The sequence below is a fragment of the Orcinus orca genome, chromosome 1 (assembly GCF_937001465.1).
Source record: "Orcinus orca chromosome 1, mOrcOrc1.1, whole genome shotgun sequence".
Classification (NCBI taxonomy): domain Eukaryota; kingdom Metazoa; phylum Chordata; class Mammalia; order Artiodactyla; family Delphinidae; genus Orcinus; species Orcinus orca.
Window position 1 is genome coordinate 47,854,690 of NC_064559.1, and position 19,328 is coordinate 47,874,017.

The following is a 19,328-nucleotide window of genomic DNA, read 5'->3' on the forward strand; positions in this document are numbered from 1 at the left end:
GGATAAAGGATAGGAGATTTCACAAGGAAGAAGAACAGAAATGAGGCTTGTTAACTAATAACAAGCAGTATCGCTCTGAAACTCCTCCGAGTCCAAATGCATTCTTTTGTCTGTGACATCAGAAATATAACAAATGCACATAAGATTCAAACCAGAGAGTAACTTTTAGAGAATTTGTTCTGAAAAATATATCTTACTGATTAAAAGAACTGAATAAATAGCACGATTGCAACTATGTTAAAACGTGCGCCTGTGAACGAAGATTGGAAGATAAACAGCAAAAGTTTAAAGAACTGTGTTACTGTGGTAGAATTATGGGTGATTTTTTCCTCTTCTTGTAAAAATAACGTGTACAATGTTGTGGCATCACTCTTTTAAGAATAATATTGTTTTGAAAAGGTTCTTCCCTCTCTTCCAAAGCAAACATGTATGCCATTGAATCCCTATAAAAAGAAAAGGGTAAGGATAACATGCTTGGATAAAAGGCAAGAAGGACCAGAAGCAGTCAGAAAACTTGACCTTGACAGAGCCAATTACCCTGGGACAGTCTGACGGGAAACACCTAACGACAGCTGGACTGCCAAAAACTTCTAGCGTAGGCTTTATGTTCTGCCTGAAGTAGAAATTTAAGAGTTAAGAATGTAAGACCACGTAGCAGAGGAAACTTTGAGAGGGTAAGAGAGCAAAAGCAGCTGAATTTTACTAACGAAAACTGAAAAGTCTACAGATACTATTGTGTTATATAATAGAGTATCATTTATGTCACTTTTTAAAAAATCCCCTCTTGCCAATGAATTCTGGTAAGAGGAGCACACCCCAGAAGGTGCCGCACACAACAAGCCTGCACCCCAAAATCTCAGAGAAGCAGCTTCATCATTATGTGCATGACCCTAGTGGTTATGAGCATAAAGGGTGTCAGATGCCTTTACAAAAATGTGTTCTACAGAACAAAGCCAAAGTGCTTTGATACTGGGTTAATACAAGCTTGAAGCAAATTGCAGCCCTAAGAGACCAACTAAAATATGTGAAAACCCTAAGTAAAACAACTTTGGAATCCAAAGCAGAATTGGGTTCTCAGAGGTCTATCCTTGACTCATGATTCAAACCTGTATGTCACCAAGAAGCTTATGGATTAACTTTAAATACCATGCTATTCTACCTATAGAGGTCACCATAATAGTTAAACCAATTTTCATAAGATCATGAAATGTGTAGAAAAAAGCAACGATGACAAAAAAGAGGCAAAAGCAGCATTTTTCCTTTTTTGTCTTGTGTCATCAGTTGAAGTATAAAATACAAATTAGATTTAGCTTATTTATTCAATATTTTCCTTTTTGTTTCAAAGAATGCGATTTACATTACCAAATGGCCAAAAAAAAAAAGTCATGGAGACACGTTTTATAATAGAGATTAGGTCAAACAACTTTTTGTTTCAAAGAATGCGATTTACATTACCAAATGGCCAAAAAAAAAAAAAGTCATGAAGACACATGTTTTATAATAGAGATTAGGTCAAACAACTTCAGTATTCTTACTGAATACTGACTATGGCTTGGACATGGTTCCAAGTGATGGGAATAAGAAGATTGATTAAAGATGGTCCCACCCCCTGCCCTTGAGAAGCTCAAATGAACAGGGCAAAGTGAAACATTTTTTTAAAAAAAGGATACAATGTGACAAGTGCTGTAATAGAGCTTTTCCTAAAGTGCTAAGATGACCCAGATAAAAGGATAATTATTCCCAAAGAGGGATCAGGGAAAGTAGAAGAGTACAGATGACATTTGAGCTGGGACTTGAAAGGTAAGTAGTTTATCAGTCAATCAGTGAACAGAAAAGCACTGCAAGCTGATACAATAGCATATGCAGTGACAGGAGGAGGAGAGAGCTGCATATAAACGTGGACTTCACTGTGGATGATGAAATCTACAACTCTATATTCTCAACTAAGAATAGGGCTAGTTCTTTCAATGAAGACATAACCACATAGGGAGCTGGAGGGTCAGAGAGATGGAAGGAAAACTTTTAAGCTTTCATCTGCCACATAGGAGAGTATCATCAACCCTGTTGCTGTAACTCTTAGCAAAATAGGGAGTTCAGGTTAGGGATGGGGGCTGAAATCAGAGCTGCTGCCATCAGCGCTTTGCGGCCCAGTCATCTAAAGTTTTACAAGGCTTTATCGCTCGAGCAGACACTCATTTGTGGATTGTCTAGGTCAACAATGGATAGAAAGTCATTTTTGTAAAGAATATCATAATCCTTCAAAGCTAAACAAAGAATGTTCATGAAGAAACACTTGAATCAACTTTAGCTCTGAGAAACACTTGTGTGGGAGTGAAGCGGCAGCAGGACCCTCCAGGATACCCACAGCAGCGTGATGGGTGAAAGCTGGTCCTGGGCCCAGCGGATCCCGGCCCCGCTGCTTTGCACATAGATGATGTTACACAAGCGCCTTGAGTCAGTGTGTAAGGTCCCTTCTCCTTTTGTTCCACGTACAGAGTCAGCACACGCAGGGAGGATTCAGTGTCTGTCAGTAACACTTAACGTGAGCAAATCACTTATTCAGCATCTTTGTGCAAGAGATTTAATTTTTCAATTACAGCTCAGAGTACGGGGGTCAGTTAGCCCCACAAGTCAGCTGAGAACAGGCGTAAATAACAGAGAATGGATGCAGGAGTCTGAGTATCCTGAGAGAATAGGAAAGGATCTTACGATACTCAGGGGGGACCCTATATGAATAGAAGAAAGGCCAAGTTCGTGGGCAAGAAGCCAGAGACCCCGGAGACTATTTTTAATCCAGAAGAAGGACAGGAAGGAACAGGAACAAAACAAGGAACTCACACAGGAGAAATGGAAAGCAAGAAGGAAGCAACTGTAATAAGCAAATGGAAAGACGGTGAGAAAAATAGATCATAAAACTAAAATTGTATTCCTAACAGGGAAGCCAGGAACGCCATAAGAAAAGGCTGAAAGAGAGAAGAGAAGCCAAAAAGCAACAAGAGGACTGACTACTCAAAGGAAGTATTTTAAATGCCTGCATCTTATGAGGGTCAGTGTGGGCTGGTTGGTAACATTTTGCCTATGGCATTAGGTCATGAGTTCAAGTCCCACATCAGGATTTGGCCTAAAACCAAGTGCTGATTTTCCAGCAGCTCTGAAAGGCTGGAAGCACTTTCCATTCCTGGGCACATTAACTTTACTATCCTTCTCTGCAACAAATTAAAAGTACCCCAAAGAAAGGGAGAATTAAAGAGAATCAACAGCCATTATCTCAAAACAAAACAAAATCATACTGGAGAGGGAATAAGAAAATAAAGACAAAGTAGGAAGTTTTCATATGCAAGATATTTACTGCATTTGTCTTTAGAATCCTGTGAGTATGGGATATTTGTTCCCACATCCCATCTATTGAGAGAAGCCATCCCTGCACTTTCAATGCACCAAGCATACTACTAGTAACAGTGGTCATGACAGAGGAAACACTACTGCTTGCTGAGCATGAAGATATCATTAGGTAATCAGCAAATAGGAAGAAAAAAATATAGAAACGATTCCCACTGGGATGAGGGAAGAAAGGCAGGACTAATGAACAGACCATATGCCAATCACGCACTTAGGTGGTAAGAAGGAAAAAAAAAAAACGGCCTTACAGTTAAATAACAATAAGAATATCCTTGGGGCTTCCCTGGTGGCGCAGTGGTTGAGAGTCCGCCTGCCTATGCAGGGGACACGGGTGCGTGCCCCGGTCCGGGAAGATCCCACATGCCGCGGAGCGTCTGGGCCCGTGAGCCATGGCCGCTGAGCCTGCGCATCCGGAGCCTGTGCTCCGCAACGGGAGAGGCCACAACAGTGAGAGGTCCGCGTACCGCAAAAAAAAAAAAAGAATATCCTTGTATTTGTATAATAATTTACATATTAAAAAGTACTTTTATATACATTAACTCATATGATCCTCACAAAACCCACGGGCAGAACGATTATCCCCATTTCACAGATGATGAAAGTGAAGATTTAGAAAGTCCTGTGACATTGTGAAAGCCACAACCTCGGGAGCAATTCAGCACAGACCTCGTTTGGGGCTCAAGTACTGCATTAGCTAATCAACATGCAGCCCAATGAGAAATTTTACCTTTACTTTAACTTGTGAAAACACAATTTACTCACATCCTAAATTATGCCCAACGAAGAATGATTAGCATAATGCTTGCCAAGCAATTTTTAGAAAAATTGTTTCCTACCTTCCCATTTTTCAGGCAGAAATGGCAAATACAGGAGACAGAATACAGCCCGTTGTTAACTAGTACAATATTTTTAAAGCATAAAAATCAGAACACCGACAAATTAACTATACAGGAAAACTGAAGGAATTTGAAATGCGAAATACTGGAGCCCAGGCAATAATCATCTTTCACTGTACAGGCAGCCAGACAGAGAAAACACGACAATAGATATTACTTCTAATAAACAAGGATTACTAAACCCTGCCACGGCCCTTCCTCCCAGACGTGCAAAATGAGAAAGGGATGCCAGGAGCATGAAGCCTCACTGAGACTGTGTCTCAGTCAAGCGGCCTGGATTCTACACAACCACAAGCGCCCAGGGCGGAACCACGCCTCTGCAAGTTTCCACCATGGGGTTCAAAGAGGACCCAGATGGTGGGGTCCCGATGAGAGCCCCACCGCTCAGTGAGGGAGGGCAGGCCATACCCTAGGTTCTGCGCCAAGCACCTTACACACACAACTCACTCCTCACAGTAACTCTGTCCAGAGAGGACTGCTCATCTCCTCCCTTTCCACGTGAGGAACTCGGGCTGAGTGAGGCTAAGTAACTTCAGAGCCTTACTTCACATAGCCGCACATGGGGCAGAGGCCAGCTCTGGATTCACACCTGTCTGGCTCCAAAGCATAGGTTACCTCCCTCAACTGGCGCTCCTGCTGGAAACACCCGTGAAAAGAAAGAGCAAATACAAAGGCCCCCAGCCAGGAGAAAGAACCCCAGCCACGCCCTGATGGCTCTGGGCCCTGTTAATTCTTGGTTAGGTTGCAAAACAGATATGCTCATCAGATATGCTCATTGTGTTGTGTCATTAGGAGAAGTCAGCATTTGGATAGAAAACAGCAAATGTTTTCCCTGTGCTCCACAAACTAACCCAATGCTTCCAATTTCCTGAATTTTCTATTTGGGAGTATCAGTCACCTCAACAAAGAATTTCAAGTATTGCAATTTTAATTCGAAAAGTCATGACTGTAAAGCATTTTATTTTTAGCCAATGTCTAACCCAGTTTCAATTATTTTTACCTATATCCATTACATGTACTTTTGTTAGACAGAAACTGTCCACAGATTCTAGCTCTGTCACCAGCAGTGACAGCATGAGAACAGCATCTGACTAGAAAAGAGCTGCTGCTAAGAAAGTTGCCAAGAGCCTCAGTTGATATCACCTACCAAAGACATCCTACTTTTAGCAGAAACACTTTGTTTCTGGCCTTCAAATTATCTTTAGAATGATGAAGCTGGAAGGACTCAGCCTTGGCTTTGCTTTTATAAAAGATGAAAATGGGTACTAAAATCGGCAGGAAACAAAATAAAGGGGGAAAGTTGAATTGCTCAATTCCTTGCCGAAAGAGCAAACAAACAGAGAATGTCTGGGGGAGTTAACATGGGATGAGATTAACTGTGTGGAAATGAATTCAAATGAATGGACCACAGATGGCACAAACAATTATACTAGAAAATGTAGGGTAATGAGTCTGTGAGTGTGGAAGGATATACAGAACCAACAACAACACGCCATCCCACTCCCAACCACCACCGTTATTATCCTTGGAAGTCAGTCATACACGGCATGACATAAAGGAGAAGACGGCTTTGAGGAACCAAGCTAGGCAGAAACCCCATTTATCAGACCACAATACACAGCCACACTGGTGAAAAGGCACAGGTATTTCTACAGTGTTAAGCCCAGAGGATCAGTGGTAAATGACATGCCTCTCTCTCTGCACAAGACTAACTGGGCTTCCTCCAAGAAGGTGTCTTCTACCTAATGTAGTCTTGTCCTACCTTTATTCCTTCATTCCTCCCTCTATTTGTATCCTTTTTATACACTGAAGACAGTTCCTAAACAGAAGAAAGTTAATCAATCATAATAATGACACAAGGGCAACCAAGCAAAAAATAACAAAGTCAGACTTTGATGAGTTATATAGAAGAGGTCATGAGATGACATTAGAAAGATGCCCCAAATCCTAAAAAACGTGACATGAAAAGACATTTTAATTTATGGTGTACGTGTGTCTATGTGTGCGTGCAAGAGAGAAAGACTGAAATTGTGGAAGCGGTAAACTAAGGAAGAATTAGATCTTATCAAATTTTTTCTTCTGTACAAGTGGAGTCAGCAATCAGAGTGAGCCTCTAAGAGCACCAATGCCAGCACCCGGGATAAACAGTTTCAGAAAGGGTTTAAAGACGTTGAGGAGGAAGAGGAAAAAAGACCAGGACACCTAACCATAAAATTTCTTGTGTCCCTAACAACACAATTATAAGTGTAACCGCTGTTGTCTAAAATACAACTCTGTAATCATAGTCCTGTGGGTTCCATATTTATTCTCTCTCCATGGCATACAGATTCAATCTGTTTAGTTTGTAAGGAAACAGAAGACTTTAGAAGGAAAAGAAAAAAAAAACAAAAAACAAAACCAGAAACCACCAGCTCCCCAAAGTGCTCTGGAATCTGAGAAGCAAGCAGTGCTTGCTGCCCCGTTCATGAGCCTGAACTGAGATTCGTCTCTGGACAGGACACAGCAGGCATGCCTGGGTCTGGTCTGCAGGGCCTGCTGACAGGAAAGGAGGCCTTTGCTAGTGTTTACATGGAGCAAGGCTGCCTTGAAGTCCCCAGGACATTTCATCCAATAAGAAGAGGATGGCGCTGACCCCAGAAAGCCAGAAGGCTTTTGACCTGCTCTTTGAAACCAGGGTGGTTAAGAGCCACACCTGCCAGGCCTCCTCTCTCACCCTCCACTCCCACCACTGTCCCGCCTCTCCCTGCACTCTCCCCCGTCCACCCTCTTTGTTCCGCTGCCCCAGTTTCATCTGGATCCTCATTCCTTTCCTCACTTCATGACCACTTTTGTCTCCTCCCCTAGTCCGGCTCCTTCCCGATGCATCCACCCGTCAGCTGTCAGTCATCTTTCTCAAATGCAAAGCTGATCACCCCACTCAGCTGAAGCCCCTTTAGTGCTGACTATAGAGCATTTAGGACCAAGCAGGTTCTACAGCTTAGCACAGACATGGCTCCAGTCTTGCTCTCCGGCCTCCTTTCCCATCAGTCCTCCAGCAGGGGCCCTTCCCCCTTCCCCCTTCCCCCTTCCCCAGGCTGAGCCTCACACAGGGCTCTCATCTCTGGCCCCCATGCTTCTCCCCATGCTGTGCTCTCTGACTGGAATGCCTGTCTCCTGTGCCCCACACACCCTCATTTAACTCCTATCATCCGTCAATCTCCACTAAAGGGCCCTTCTTCCGTGCAGCCTTCCCGGAGTGCCCACTCCCCACTCCCATCTGATTTATATGCCGCCCTTTGGGGTTCCCCTAACACCCAGTGCAGATCTCTCACGCAGCACTGATCACACCTACCACAGTATATGGTAATTAGCTTCCGTTCCTGTCTCCCCTACTACCTGAAATTTCCTTAAGAACAAGGGGTGTCTTGCTTTACTTTGGATTCCCAAGATTTAACGTGGTGTCTGGCATAAAGTAGGCTGTTGATAAATGAATCCTATCGAAGGTGAGGTTAGCAGACTCAAATGCAGATGACAGAACCATACAGAGATAGGCCACAGCAGCCAGGGAGTTCACAGTGGCTGTTTCACTAGCAAACAACCCAGAAACTGCCCCGAACTCCAGATTCCAAATCGACTCTGTGGGGATAACCACACCCATCAGCAATCCAGACACGAGCTAAGCTGAGCTTCTCTCACAGAATAAAGCTACATTCCTCATCTCCCCCCATTTAACCAATACTTGCCTTGCTTCGTTTACAGAAATCTTTTTTTTTTTCTGTAAAAAGTATATCTTGGTAGAAACTTAAACGTTTTATTTATGTCAGCTTATTACTGCATATTTTAATGTAAAATGTATAAGACAGTCACTACAAGATTCTGATTACGTAGAAGGGGGATACGTACAAGGATATGCACGCCACGGACAAAGGAAACTAAAATTAGTGGGATGGGGCAGTGGTGAATTCCAGCTAAAGGCGAAAAGGTACAGTATCGACTTTATTGCTCTACTTTTCTTTCTAAATTTAAAACTCCAAGAAAGTTTTCTTTATGCTTTTACAGAAATAACAATGAAATATGCTTACAATATTAATTTAACAGCATGTATGCTTTAAGCATAAGGAATTAATGTGACTCATAGTTACACTGTTATGTATTTGCTGGGGGCAGACATGTATCTTGCACTCAGCTGAGTGTCCCCAGGATTGCTGAACTGAAATGGATGTTCTTGGGTTACATGCTAAATATTCCTTACAAAGACCCCCAAAGATTCTGAAAGCAGTGAAAGGACTTAACATAATAACGATAGCTCAGGCAATTGAGACTGACCGTATTTTCTTGATTGGTGTACGCCACATGCTGTACTATTGGATTATTTTAGAAACGTGTTCCCAAGGTCAAAATGAAAAATATATCAGTTGCTTCATTTACAGATGGTTGCTAAATTTTGGAATTTACTTTCTAAAGCCTAAATTAAACACTCCGATAGACAGGAATAATGCAACCCGAGGGCCTGTATTCCTAGATGAAAACAAGGATGACAGACTGTAAACTGAGGGCTCCTCTAGGGCTTATCTCCTTACAATTCTAAAACCCTCGCTCCTGAGCCCTCTGACCATACATAATGGTAACGCTTGCCAACACTAACTTGTGCATTGCCTTTCTTTCTTCAACGTTCAATACTATCCGACCGCTCGCCTTTAAAAGGCACTGGGGGATTGTCTAGTTAATTCACTGCCATGATTTTTTTGTTGTTGTTAACATGAATAATCACTACCTTTGTTTGTGCCCTGCTTTGTTACAGAAAGGATGTAAGATAGCTGTAATCATTAGCTAATTAGTTTTTCTCACTCCCATGCACCCCTCCTTTTCTTTATAAGCTAACATCTTCATGCTGATTTGGGTTTAAATGAGGAGCAACCATACATTCATAGTTATCAAGACAATATTTGCCTCGCAGAAAGGCATGAAGCTTGATCCGCTCATTCAAAAAACACTTACTGAGTGTCTGCCAACTAGATGGCCATAGTTCTCACCTCACGGAGCTTACAGTCTAATGGGAAATACAAATAAACAGGCAATGACAACAGAGTGAGGTAAACGCATCAGAGAGAGATAGAGAATGCTTCTGGAACGCGCAGAAGGGGTACCTCCTCCAGACTCGGGAGATCGGAGAAGCTTCCCAGAAGTGAAGTTCGCCGAAACTCAGGGAACTGTGTGCCATTTAAAGGCAATATGGAGAGCAACGCCACGGAAACACCAGGTAGAGTCAATCCAAATACTGCATCAAAGCGAAGTCAAACTTCTCCATTCAGATGTGACAAGTGGTTGTCTTACCACTGCACTCATATAACCCACTGGGTTCTATAACAGATTTCCAGTTCCTTTTATTTCTAAATGCATTCTTTTTTCTCCTGTCCTATTTTACTATCTTTATCAGCCTCCCAGCTATCAAGTATTTCAGTTCAAACCAACAAGGGCCTCTGTGGGAGGTAGTGTGATAAATACAGGACGCAGGGCAGGGAGGCACTGGGGCCTCCCCACAAGGACCACGCAGCCACAGAAGCGCAGAACTGAGAAAACCACTTGACTATCCGCTGACCATTCCACTCCCCACAAACCTTGCAGAGGTGACCTGGCACTACCAATCGTGCTTGTGAAACAAATATCCCCACTTTGACTTTATCTTGGGTTTGATACAGTTTTCTGAACCCTGAGGCTGCCATATTCCGAAGACAGCAAAATGGGCTCTTGACACTGAAGCCCCTTCCCTAACAGTGGGATCCTTTTCCTCTGTCCATTTGAGTATTCCTCCTAAAATGGGACATTTCCTGCCTCCAGAGAATACTGATATTTTCTTAAATTGTTTCTACACATCATTGTCAATGTACAATCACAATGCTGGGACCAAAGAAAAATAACTTTTCACCATTTGCTCTTCCAAAAATTACTTGAAATTTTTCTACAAGCTAATTGAATGGTTGGATAAAATTACTTTTTTTTTAAATGTTGGGGGTAGGAGTTTATTAATTTATTTACTTATTTTTGCTGTGTTGGGTCTTCATTTCTGTGCGGGGGCTTTCTCTAGTTGTGGCAAGCGGGGGCCACTCTTCATCGCAGTGTACAGGCCTCTCACTATCGCGGCCTTTCTTGCTGTGGAGCACAGGTTCCAGACACGCAGGCTCAGTACTTGTGGCTCACGGGCCTAGTTGCTCCACGGCATGTGGGATCCTCCCAGACCAGGGCTCGAACCCGTGTCCCCTGCATTAGCAGGCAGATTCTCAACCACTGCGCCACCAGGGAAGCCCTGATAAAATTACTTTTTAATGTCTCTTCCAGTCCTGAGATTTTATGATTCTCTGACATAATCAGAACGATTTTTCCTTGAGGGCTATAGTTGGGTAAAATTATCCCAGTCTAAGATGTTATTGTAAAGGAAAAAATTGGGTCAGTGTTTCAATAATATTTAGTTTTTCAAAGTTGCCCAAAATAACCTCACAAAGATGCAGCTGCTGTACCAGTAAGTCCAGCCTGGTAGTTGGTTGAATATTTTACGACCAAAGACAGAGGGTTTTTCTTCAAAAGATCAACTGAACACAAAATCTCACAAAGAAAACAAAAAAGAATGTCCCAAATGTTTTTGGATTGTATGATACTTCACATCTAAGGATGTGCAATTATTTTGCTATCATTCCCAAACTGGATCTTAATTCTGTTTTGTGATCTGAGTACTAGAAACTACAAACATCGTACTCAGTCACTTAGGCTTTTTGACATGTAGTGAGAGTCGTGCCCACCCTCAGGTGCTACATAAGCTCACACGTCTTTGGTGTACGACCCTTTGTACACTCAAGATGGAGAGCTTATCATAAGATACACATCTTCACAACAAATATCTCAATTTGCAGCTCAAGTTATCATTCAAAACATAAAGAAAAGAAAGGTGTGTTGCTCAAGTCTTGCACCAGCTGCAATATCTAGGGGGGAAAGTATATCATAAGCATCCTTGTTCTTCTGAGTTGAAGTTCTCTTCCACCACTATGGAAACAGCCTTAGGGTCCCAGGCAGCTCCCAGCAGCAAGGAACTAAACATCTGGGTTCAAATCCAGCCTCTACCGCTTCCTAGCTGTGTGACCCTGGCAAGCAATTTAATCTCTCTGGACCTTTATTCCTAATGTGGAAAGAAAGAGATAATCACAATACTACCTTCCTCAGAAATTGTTGTCATATTTCGATATACCCTCACCTCACTTCAGTCTCTAGTTCACTCTAAAACCAGTTGCTCTGACGTGAGGAATATGGTCAACAATATTGCAATAACTTTGTATGGGGACAAATGGTTACTAGGCTTATCATGGTGATCCCTTCACAGCTAATGCAAATGTCAAATCATTATGCAGTACACCTGAAACTAACATCAGAGTGTACGTCAACTATATTTCAATAATAAGTCACTAAATAAAATGGTTGCTTTGAAGAATTTTGAAAGGGTTACTGGAAAAACAAATATAGAGAAGCCACTCACGGCCTAAAGAGAAAGGCTTTGTAATTGCTATGGCTCGATTGGTTGAGTCACATTTAATTAAATCTGGAATTTCCAAGGACAAAAACAGTGCTTCCCAACAGGACACCTAAGATAAGAAAACAAGGGGGATCTGGGTTGGAGAGTCCCTAGGAACTGGCTTCTGAGGACAGATTACTCCATCAACTAGAAGCAATCTTTTTACATATTTCCCTCTTGATATTTTAGCTCTACCGCTAAATCCAGGGTGAACCAACTCTGAACTCTGTATAAATATGAGAACTCTGGGAGAGGGGGAGAGAAGAGGAGTCCAGTGAACGGAACAGTCAGTGAGAATAACTAAATAACTGGGAACATCTAAATGAACCATACTTCGTGTGTTTGGGACCTCCAGAGTTAACCCCTCCATTTCTCCATGACTTACTCATTCACCGCTATTGTGTTTGGCCAAAAACTTAAAACTGTCGCCCAAGCAACATCAGTCTTACTATAAAAGAGGAACAACCTGGCATCAGAAAATGTAATGACCTTTTTGAAGGCAGCTGCTTCAGAACTTGTGAATCATTTTGAAATACTCAGCCCAAACCACATCAATACCACATTTAAATAAAATGCAATAAATACAACCACCAAAAACAAAGTGATGACTTGTCAGAACTCTAGTTCTGCTTTTCCTATCAGGTCTGCTGGTGATACACCTAATTAATTTCAAAATCATATTCCAAGTAAGGTACCTACTGGATAAGTGAAGACCTCAGGTTTTCAAAGGAAAGGTTCCGACCTCTCCAGAGCACACCTGCAGATGCCACTAACAATTTACTGCCCTAGTGGGCGGTACCTCAACCCCAAGTACGGAGCATGAAGGGCCTGACTTGAAACAGCTGGGGAAGCCCAAAGCAGTGAACGCCTGTGTCAGCAGCCCAGCAGACCCATGGCAGAGGAAATCACTGCTGCTGGCCATCCTGCCTTAAACTCCAGGAATTGCAAGTCACGTGCTGCCTCTAGTCTTAACACAAAGTCCTGGGTAGTTTTGTTTCCTGTCCTCCTTCACACCCGACCTTTGATTTCTGCTCAAAAAACTGAATTTTCTGAAACCCAAAGCCAGTAAAGATTGGATGCCAGTGCATAATCTTCATTGCTCTCAGGCCCATCAGCTGTGAAGCCTCAATATGGCCAAAATAAGGCCAGGTGAAACCACACTCCATCCTCTCTGTTCGCCTAGGCTTTTTGCGTCATCTGTCACTGCTCTCTGGTGATTACTTCTACCTCCAGATGAAGAATTCCTTCGTTCTTCCACATGATGATGTTTGCCCAAGGAGCACTGTTTGCCTGAGCTTTCCATTCCTCACATCCCCTTTAGCTGGGATATGTTGAAGGATCCATTAGGAGATAATGAAAAACTCACATGATCTCACCCATCACTTTAAAATCTCAGTGGAAAAAAATCTCGTTTATGGAAGCTGTGTTTCTCCAAAGACCCAGCCCTCTACGCGTTCTACTCATGAAGTCGTGGGCACTAAGCATGCATTTGCCTCCTCGTAGGCTCTGGAAAGGATGAACAGTGGGAAATCTGCCATCCCCCATAGGAGGCAGATTTGGAATGTCAGGTCCCCTGAGCACATTGGGTACTTGGTAAAGGTACAGGAGTAGGAGAGGGGCTGTCAGCATCAAGAGTGGGGAAGACAGAGAGAGAAAAGGATGCCATCTGGGCAAAATGGCTCTCGTCTAACACAGTGCTATTTTTTGGTCCTGTTACTCTGTGTCACTTTCTGCCACTCCACTCCCACTTTATTTGTCAAATACCTCAAGATGTTTCTAAGAGGTTCTGAATTATTGATAAACCTAAGGGAGATGCTTTGGAAAACAGTAAGTACAAAAAGAGACCGGTACTGCTAATGCAAGCACTTGGTCATTGGTGGTTTCCTTTTTAAGGCCAAAAGAGAAGAAAAAAAAAAAAAAAGCCTGCCTCTGCTAAATAATAATGATATTCACAGAACAAGAGACACTGCAAGTCCAAAGTTCACAATCTCTCCAGCTTTACTCACCCCTAGCCATCTTGCTCCTTTATTGGCAGCCTGTTGAATCTGGACTCTTTTGAGGGTGACATGGTACACAGCTCCTTCCTCTACCTCTTCACCCCAGTCCTGAATCGAGCTCTGCCAGGAGATGGGACAAAGAGAAAGAAAAAGAGTATGTTTTTTTTCCTCTCCGCTAACCACAATCTATCCCAGCTGCTTTGCTGCTTACAACAGCACTCAGGGCATAAGATGGGCTGTTCAAAATAAATATTACAATCAGAGGAACACAAGACACATTGCGATAGAGGGAATGCTGAGATTTTCTTGGCCCCCAGCCCTTTCCTGATATCAGGATCCCCGGGCTTTTCCATTTAGTTATTTTTCCTAGACTCACTCACATATCTTAAATAGTTTTTTAAAGTCTTTTTCTTCTTCTTCTTCTTAAAGAAAGTGGGGTTTAGTCCTGATTAACTTTTCCTCCTCAAGTGAGAGGAAAAATAATTCATTTGCAGAAAAAGGTTGTCCTTTTATAAGTGGCTCCGTTATTCGAGCAAACTACATTTTAAACTCTGCCACAAACAAGTGTTTAAAATGCCAAGAGTGCTCGCTCCTTTGGAGTGAAATGCTTCGCATGTCTTTTTCTCCTCTTATTGTTTTGGAACCCACAAAGTTAGCGGGAGGTAGAAAGTTTTCATTTCCGTCAAATAATCTGGCATGTGCAGAAAAAGCAACACGTCAACTGTGTGCAGCGACCCCCTGGGTTTCCCTAAACTCGAAGTTTGTGTTGTTTAAAGAGCCGCTGGGACACAGAAGCGCTCCGCGGTTCACCCAGACTCACAGTCCTTTTGCCTTAAAAGTTTTCCTTTGCTGACACACATCTGCCCAGACACACCAAAGGCAACTGCTGAGAAAGTATGGCTTAAAGGGAGAAGACACGCAGAGAGGAAGGCGTAGAAAGCCGAGGGAGAAAGCTTTAGCTCTCAAGTCTGGAATCGGATTGCTCCGTTCACTCCGAGTGAGTCCAAAACCCGCCCAGAGAAAGCGGGAGGAGATTCCCCACCAGAGCAGCCTCGGGAGAAGGCAGAGAGTTCTCGTTACCATTTTAGCTTGCCAAAGCAATTTCATTCTCAGTTTTCTCTCCGGTGTGTGGACGCGGCATGATGCGCCCTGCTCCCAGGCGAACGCAGTCCCCGCCCGGCTCAGCCACGGCGCCTCCAGCCCCGGCCCCGCGCGGCCGCCGCGCACCCAGCACAGACACGCGCCCGCCGCCGCCGCCGCCGGTGCGCGCGACTCGTCCACAAAGGGAGCGCGGCGAGCGAGCGAGCGAGGGCGCCGCAGACTCCTCCCCACGCCACTCCGCCGCTCCGTGATGTCAGGCTTTCCTGTTTGTGCTTAGGAGCACACTCTCCATCTCTGAAATCCCATGGATAAAGTTAGCTTAGCGCGCAGTGATTTCTCCAGCTCTGATAGTGATCGGCAGACAACTACCCTTTCAAGTGGATCAGGTTTTCCTGATTGGCCACCAGGTGCCAAAAAAGATCTGGGTGTGGTATGAGGAATCAAGTGTGTTTCTCCTTTCCTTCGCTCAAAGAAATAAAGGGGGAAGGGGAGGTGCAAAAAAGGATGGGAGGAGGCGGTCAGAAAAACGTCTATTATCTGCCTGTTACCTATTGAATTTAGATTCAATCAGGGCGACCCCAATGAGAGTGGCAATACTAGAAGCCCAGAAGTTTTTCATTAGGACAAGAAAAGAATTGGTCAGAGAGTATTCCAAAACCCATGCCCAAGCGCTGCCCCTGTCCTGCATCAGCACACCATCAACAGGAAATGGCTCTGGACTTCTTTCTACCACCCATATGATAAGGCTCATCCAACTGTAACTGGCCACAGTGGGAGGGAAAGGGACAAAGCAGGAAAGGGTTTTGCTGAGACTGACAGCTTGGAAATGGGGCCACCAGTGGCCCCGGAGGTTCTGTGAGTCTTTGTGACTCATCACCATGGGTTGAGTTGTCTGTACTGTAGGGACACAGTGGGATAATAACTGCAGGGAAAGAGCCATTCATGAGGAGACTGCCAGAGGGAGTTTTGTCCTAACAGAAAGTAAATCAACAGCAAGATACCAGATGATAATATAATCAAACTTTGGCACGTGACAATTCCATGCCAATTGCAAAAACGTTTAGGGCTCATGTCTTTTATACTATTCAGCCCTAAATGAATTTAGTCGCCTTTAAATTTTTTTTAAAGAAAGGCCTCTCACTAATTGCCATGCTAAGGCATAAGGCTGGGCTTTGGTTAATAATAAATACATTACGAACTGAAAAGCTAGAGAATCAAGTGTACTGATGTACCCAGGAGAGCAAAATAAATGACAGTGAGGCCATATCAAGGAAAAAACAATTTGGACACTTGAACATCTTCAAGTCACTCAGCAAAGTTCCCCGCATACAATCATACTGAACCTACGGGGCTCAGTAACTGTGGAGAGACAGGACACTCTTTTTATAAAACGGAAGTGATCATTTCTATTTTTTTTTAAAAAATGCATAAACTAGACCCTTCTGTGACCACCAGGATAGTGTCCCCAGTGTCCAGAGGAAATGGTGTGGAAGACTTACCTCCCTGCTTCTTAAGCCATCCTCAGCTCCCAGGACCACCCCTATTCAGTGATCTTGAAGTACACAAGATGCACCTGGGGACAGTTAAGGAACCCATAAGATTAATTTCACCACTATTTTAACCTGATTTTTAAGGCAGAGAGTTCTCGTTACCATTTTAGCTTGCCAAAGCAATTTCATTCTCAGTTTTCCACTCCAGGGATATCGAGAAGTTTCTTCAACCACGCCCCTCCCGGGAAGCCCTCCTGGACAGGGCAGCTTATAACTCACAAGGCTCCACTCAGGTTTCATATCTCCTCAGCCTCCTCTCTACTCCACCAATTCCCAGGCTGGTCACCTGGTGTGTAAGGGGAAAACAGGCTTCCAGCAGATGCAACTTCAAATCCTGGTTTTACATTAAGAGTGAACTTGGGTGCTACTTCCCTGGGCTTTCATTTCCTTATCTGTAAAATGGGACAAACATCGATCTCATAGAGTTTGAAAAAGGATTAAATGGAACTTATATACAAAACACCTAGCACATGATCAGAAAAAGCTCCATTCCCTCATTATTACTGCACTTCCTCCCAAACTGCATTTTCCCAGACTCACTGAAAAGTTGTATGTATGCAATGTGGGGAAATCTAAAATGATGTCTTCTTGCTGAATAATTTCAGAGAGGTTTTCTCTGAATGACTACTTGTATTTATACCTGATAATGTACGTGATTTTATCCAAATGTTGATCCTCAAAGAAAGGTTGGTTTTAGATACAGCAATCAAGTGTTGCAGTTTATAATTTTTAAATATTTATTTTAAAATACTCCACATGCAGGCAGCTCAAGTCAGTATTACCTTATTACACATACTTTTGGGTTAAAATACTTCTGGTCAATATGTGGGAAGGATAAACCAGTAAGCCGTTTATAACTAAGTTTGAATTTAGTTACCAGATTAATCTACCCATGATCTAGCATGGCCCTTAGAGAACAGGTCAAGTTTTGTTAAAAGGATATCAGCAACGTTTCATACTTTTCAGCATACAAGTCTTTGAACTCCTTGGTTAAGTTTATTCCTAGGCATTTTATTCTTTTCAATGCTATTGTAAGTGGGACTGTTTTCTTAATTTCATTTTCAGATTATTCATTATTAATGTATATAAATGCAACTGATTTTTATATATTGATTTTAAATGCTGCAACTTTACTCAATGCATTTATTAGTTCTGACAAGTTTCAACACACAGTGCTGGGAAAACTGGATATCCACATGCAAAAGAATGAAATTGAACACTTATCTTACACCATACACAAAAGTCAACTCAAAATAAACTAAAGACTTAAACATAAGACTTGAAACTATAAAACTCCTAGAAGAATACATAGGGGAAAAGCTTCATAGCATTGGTGTCTGCAATGATTTCATGGATATGACATCAAAATCATGTAGTGAGACTACATGAAACTACAAAGCTTCTGCAGAGCAAACAATTATAACAGAGTGAAAAGGCAACCTATGGTATGGGAGAAAATATCTGCAAACAACATATCTGATAAACAGTTAATATCCGTAATATATATCCATAATATATAAGGAGCTCCTACACTCAATACCAAATAATAATAATAACTGAATTTTAAGATGGGCAAAGGACCTAAAAAAAATTTCTCCAAAGCTGTACAAATGGTAACATTATGTGAAAAGAGGCTCAACGTGACTAATCATCAGGGAAATGCAAATCAAAACCACAATAAGATATCAGCTCACACCTCTTAGGATGGCCATTACTTTAAAAAGCAAAACTACAACAACAACAAAAAAAACCAAAGACAAAAAAAAAAACCCACAAATGTTGACCAGGATGTAGAGAAAAGGAAACTCTTGGTAAGAATGTTAATTGGTACAGCCATTACAGAAAACAATGTGGAAGTTCCTCAATAAATTAAGAATAGAACTACCATATGATCCAGCAATCCCACTACTGGGTATTTATCCAAAAGAATTTAAGTCAAGATCTCAAAGAGACCTGAGTGCTCCCACATTCATTGTAACACTATGCATAATAGCCAAGATGTGGAAACAAACTAAATGTCCATCAATGGATGAATGGATAAAGAAGATGTGGTACATATATACAATGGAATATTACTCAGCCATAAAAAGAACGAAATTGTGCCATTTGCAAAGATGTGGATGGACCTAGAGACTGTCATACAGAGTGAAGAAAGACAGAAAAACAAATATCATATAATATCACTTATATGTGGAATCTAGAAAAATGGTACAGATGAACTTATTTGCAAAGCAGAAATAGAGACACAGATGTAGAGAACAAACGTATGGATACCAGGGGGGGAAGGAGGGGATGAATTGGGAGATTGAGATTGACATATATACACTACTATGTATAAAAAAGATAACTAATGAGAGCCTACTGTATAGCACAGGGAACTCTACTCAATGCTCTGTGGTGACCTAAATGGGAAGGAAATCCAAAAAAGAGGGGATATGTGTATACATATAGCTGATTCACTTTGCTGTACAGCAGAAACTAACACAACATTGTAAAGAAACTATACTCCAATAAAAGTTAATATAAAAAAAACAAAAATGAAGATGTGGTATATACAGAAAATGGAATATTATTCAGCCTTAAAAAAAAGGAGGACATCCTGTATGTGTGAGAACACAGATGAACCTGGAGGACATTATGCTAAGTAAAATAAGCCAGTCACAGAAGGACAAATACTGCATGATTCCACTTAGATGAGGCATCTAACGTAATCAAAGTGGCAGAAGCAGAAAGTAGAAAGGTGGTTGCCGGGGGTGGGGGGGGGAGGGAGAAATAAGGAACTGCTTTTCAATATGTATCGAGTTTCATTTACGCAAGATTCAAAAGTGCTAGATAAAGGTTTTGTTGC

The 19,328-nt window shown here is 42.3% G+C and overlaps 1 protein-coding gene across 4 annotated transcripts in view; it reads right to left on the reverse strand.

The window, feature by feature from the left end:
* Positions 1-19,328, reverse strand: part of RGL1 (ral guanine nucleotide dissociation stimulator like 1) — a 278,601-nt gene that overhangs the window by 118,266 nt on the left and 141,007 nt on the right. The window contains exons 1-2 of one of the 4 annotated variants that reach the window (XM_033437953.2): positions 16,583-16,735; positions 13,839-13,949 (exon numbers count right to left, since the gene is read on the reverse strand). The exons of 1 other annotated variant lie outside the window; for it this stretch is intronic. In XM_033437953.2, coding sequence (XP_033293844.2) covers positions 13,839-13,949; positions 16,583-16,720 — 249 coding nt within the window. In that variant the 5' untranslated portion in view covers positions 16,721-16,735. Of the gene's footprint in view, positions 1-13,838; positions 13,950-14,909; positions 15,267-16,582; positions 16,736-19,328 lie in introns of those variants that run through there. 2 more of the 4 variants (XM_004275218.4, XM_004275217.4) reach the window with 2 other exon arrangements.